The sequence below is a fragment of the Centrocercus urophasianus genome, unplaced genomic scaffold, assembly GCF_019232065.1.
Source record: "Centrocercus urophasianus isolate 14NV4802_14NV808 unplaced genomic scaffold, USGS_Curo_1.0 seq_16, whole genome shotgun sequence".
NCBI classification, from domain to species: domain Eukaryota; kingdom Metazoa; phylum Chordata; class Aves; order Galliformes; family Phasianidae; genus Centrocercus; species Centrocercus urophasianus.
Genome location: NW_024884711.1, coordinates 18,848,175 through 18,852,329, shown reverse-complemented (window position 1 = coordinate 18,852,329; position 4,155 = coordinate 18,848,175). Strand labels below are relative to the sequence as shown.

Here is a 4,155-nt window from a genome sequence, read left to right as displayed (position 1 = left end):
CTAGCTCGCCTCCTGCCTGTTGCAGCCGTTCAGGAGCTCGGTCATGAAGGAAATGTACACTATGGCCAGGCGCAAGGTCTCTATCCTGGAGAGCCGCTTCTCGTAGGCGAAGGTGGGCACCTTCTTCCTCAGCTGGTCGAACGCCTCGTTGAGGTTAAACATCCTTTTCCTCTCTCGGATGTTGGCTGCCTGGCGCTGGGCGTAGGTGATAACCCGCTTTCTCCTGGGTCTGTCCAGTAGGGAAGAGCTCCGTACCCTCTCCTCTTCCTCCTCTTCCTCGTCTTCAAGATCCCCGTCTCCAAAGGCAGTCAAAGGCAGTCCCCGGGCCATCCCCTCCCGCAGCGACAGGGCTCTGTTCCCGAAGGGAGGCTCGGGAGTTAGCCCCAGGCTTGACCTGGCCAGGGATGAGCTCTGGGGGGCTCCCAGTGAGATGTCGGCCACGAAGCCCAGTACCGAGGCGCCCAGCAGCCGCTCCGGGCAGGGGAGCGGCTGGGCTGCGCCGCGGAGCAGCTCCGGGCGCCGGTGGGCCGGGAAGAGGCCGGCTGACATCTTACTTTGGAGAGGGCTTAATCGGGTCCCCCATCCCAAGCCTCTGAGGCGTTAATATTTATAACCCTTCGGATAACAGGATTAGCAGGACTAGAAAGAGCGGCTGTGAAATTTTCCTCCGTGATGCTGATGAGAGGAGACAGGCAGCCCCCTCGGAGACGCGTGGACGCTCACGAGAGAGGAGTCCCCGGCGAGGCAATCCTGTCACAGCAATCAAGGACAGTTCCTTCTTGGCAAAACCCTCGGCTCTTACCTGCTGAGCACTTTTGTTTCTTCTTATGCACCCGCAACCAAACGATTTTCAGGCTCTTTACAGCTCGCAGCAGCAGAGCCGAGTCTTCCCTGGGCTCGCCTTCCTGCTTTCCGTCGGATTCTCTGAACCCTGAGATCCAGCAGCACAATTGATGTCAGGCAAGTACGTGGATACTTTTAATGATGTCCTGAAGAGGGGACCTGCACGCAGAGGGTCATCGGGAAATGTTTACCCTGTATCCCAGCACAGTGAGATCTGAATGGCAGGACCTCCATTAGCCTAAGTAAGCATTGTAGGGGATCCGAAATTGCATTCCCAGTAGTAACTGTTGGAATCGTCCTCTCCATTCCCCGTAAATCCCTTCGGTTAGAGTTCAAACATCTGGGCAGGGTGGCAGCAAAAGGCTGCTTCGTAATGCTCATTTCAGGCTATTTCTAAGCATTGCTTTGAACTCCCTTTCTCCTGCCCAGCAGACGAGGATAAAGCAGTGCCATTCAGGGCAGCAGCTTTCACCCGAAACTTCGTCAAAGCCAAAGTCAGCGGAGGTGCGTAGAGGAATAGACCTGACTGTTTGTAATTATAACAATGGATACATGGAGCAAAATGGCGTGAAATGCGCATAAACCTACCCGCACACAGGACATCACTAAATACCTTCCTTTGATCGAAGTTGTCTTGGGGACGGACTTTGGGGATCGTTTTGCTTTCGTATTGGGAAGCTGCGAGAGGTGAGGGGTTTTGTCTTCACCCTCCCACACCTCAAAAGTCTCTAAATAACAGCGTGGCCTTCGCGGTCCGGGACGGCCTTAGGCACGCCCAGGTGGAATCCGATCGATTTGTTTTGGGCCGCGTGTCTGGAGGCGGCTGATGCCGTCATTCTCGTGCTGCCTTCTTAAGCCCTAATCTTCTTCTTTGTCATGCACTGTTGCCACTCGCTTTGGGGCTAATTAGTCCCTAATTTCCAAGGAGATTTCAAAACCCATCAGATGAAAGCAGACGGATGGTGGCGGCAGAAGGATCAAGCCCCTCAAAAATCCTTCCTGTTTGCCTACGGGACAGCAAACATTTCCAATGGCAGACTAGAATCCGCAGTCGTTTACAAACCAAATCTCCTTCCCCCCCCCACCTCCCCAGCCCCCCTCCGCTTTTTTTTTTTCCTCCACTTGGGTAAGGCGATGCGGTGACGGCTCCCCTCACCTCCCCGCGTCCCGTGTGTGCAGCGGAGCGGAGCAGCCCGGCTACATTGGACAGCTCCGGAGCGGCTCCGGCCTCAGCGGCACAGGTAACGCGCGGCTCCGCCCGGCCCTCTGTGCTCCGGGGACCAGCTCGGGATTCTGCCCCTCGGCGCCACCGTCACCATCACCGTTGTTGAAGCCATTGGTCAGAGGCGTGGCGTCTGCTGCAGCGGTTTGGTGACATGCCTAGGAGTTAAGGGAGAAACAAGCAACAGGGAGATGAAAGTAGTGGGCTCTCTTACAAAATTGAGCGCTATTCTTTATTAAGGATTCATTAAAAACTTGGTGAATGAACTAATAAGAAAAAAAGAAGCTGTAAGGCTTCTAATAGGACAAGCATACAAAAGTAACAACAATTTGATGACATTTCACGGGAAAAATGACAACTACAACATAAATATAGATGATAGACCTGCAAAGGAATGTAACATACACAAGATAGTTTTAGTTGAGATAGTAAGCGTTTCATTTAAAGATATGGAGATATAATTAGGGACATATGCTTGCAGAAGTGTGTGACCTCAGAGCAAATTTATTGTGGAAGTACAAATATTGCAGACAATTAAACAAAAAACGGGAGAAATTTGAAACTGTCAGATTTGTGTCAGTCTTCACACGAATTTCTCAGTAGGTAAAAAAATGGCTTCTACAGGGTGATAGCATAGCCCTTCACTGCGGTCTCTTCAGAAAGAGACTCTTAAAACATAGAAGACATAAAAGGAATGTGCCTGCCTCTGGTTCCTTAAAAGTAGCACTAAAACAAGGATCGAGCAGTTGGAAGGTCATAGTAGCACATGAGGATTTCGCAAAAGTGAATCCTCATGTCAAACTTCTTTTATGTCTTTCCTTTTCTCCCCTTCGCTCCTCCCCCTTCCCCCCATTGCTACTTTGTTTCCTGCTTTTCTCTCTCTCTCTCCTTTTTTTTTTTTTTTTTTTTTAATATTGATCTTCATCTTATGCTAATGGTTGTAAAGTGTGCGTAATTAACTCAATGAACTACAATTGAGATATGTTTTAGGACAGTTTTTGTGGAGCTGAAGAAACGCACAATGAATCTTTATGCTTTAGGAGTCAGGTTTTCAGCACAAAGACAAAGCAGTAGTGTGAGGGAAGGAGTAACGTGGGGGTAGCAGAAAAATCTCTCATGAGAACTGTTGCTTCTTCACTTTGAAATCTCAGATAGATTACCTGTTTAGACCAGTGCTCTAGATTTTTATTTTTATTTTTGTTTTTAAACTAAGTACACAGTTTTTTTCTAGGATTGTTTATCTTTCTTCACATATCTTTCATCCTATCTTTTCCTTTCAGTTTTTATCACATTTTATTATTTTCCCTCCAAAGATACTTACAGGTACTGAGTGCTGATAGCTACATCTTCAAGTTTCTTAACTATTTACATAATTGTTTTTCTTCAGAAATGTCAAAGATAAGATTCTGTATGTATGCACATGTAGACTTTGGCAGAAAAATCCAATAAGTAGTTTGTCTCATCTATTGGCCCTATTAGAAAAACATATATACCCCTTTATACTTATCCCTGATTATGTCCTAATTATGAAATTTTTTGAAAATCAAAGTCTTTCACTATGTCTTCCTAAATAATAAAAATGCATTATATTTTGTACTAGCAGAAATCAAGACAATGTGCATTTTAATTCAGTATACTTCTATGGAAATTGTTTTCTTTGTTTTAGTCTTGGGTGCTGAGTGCATGTGCTGATAACTTTCTACATTATCATGTGTGAAAAGGCAGCCACTCTGATGATTTAGCATTACTGATGGAGATGTTACAGATTTTAAAAATACAGACCTATACTTTACTGGAAAATTATTTGGAAGTCAGCTGATCCTGGGATGATGAAATAAGGGGCTACTGTCCGTCCAACTTGTCTCAGCAGGCAAGAAATTGGAAGATACTATCTACTCTACAAATTTCAGATTGCTAGATATACAGCTGAAAAAGTGTCTATGTACACATCTTGTAATATGGAAAAAAAAATCTTCTCTACTTTAATTGATTCATTTAGTAGCCAGAAAGTTACTATCATTGTCAAGATGCGTTCTGAATAATAAAAGCAGATGTAGCGTGCACTAGGCTAACTCTCTTTCAATATACTG

The 4,155-nt window shown here is 46.1% G+C and overlaps 1 protein-coding gene across 1 annotated transcript; it reads right to left on the bottom strand.

Annotated features, from left to right (window-relative positions):
* Nucleotides 1–549, bottom strand: FERD3L (Fer3 like bHLH transcription factor). The gene has a single exon (XM_042817507.1). The coding sequence runs from the start codon at nt 547–549 to the stop codon at nt 1–3; it is 549 nt and encodes a 182-aa protein (XP_042673441.1).
* Between the last annotated feature and the right edge of the window lie 3,606 nt (nt 550–4,155).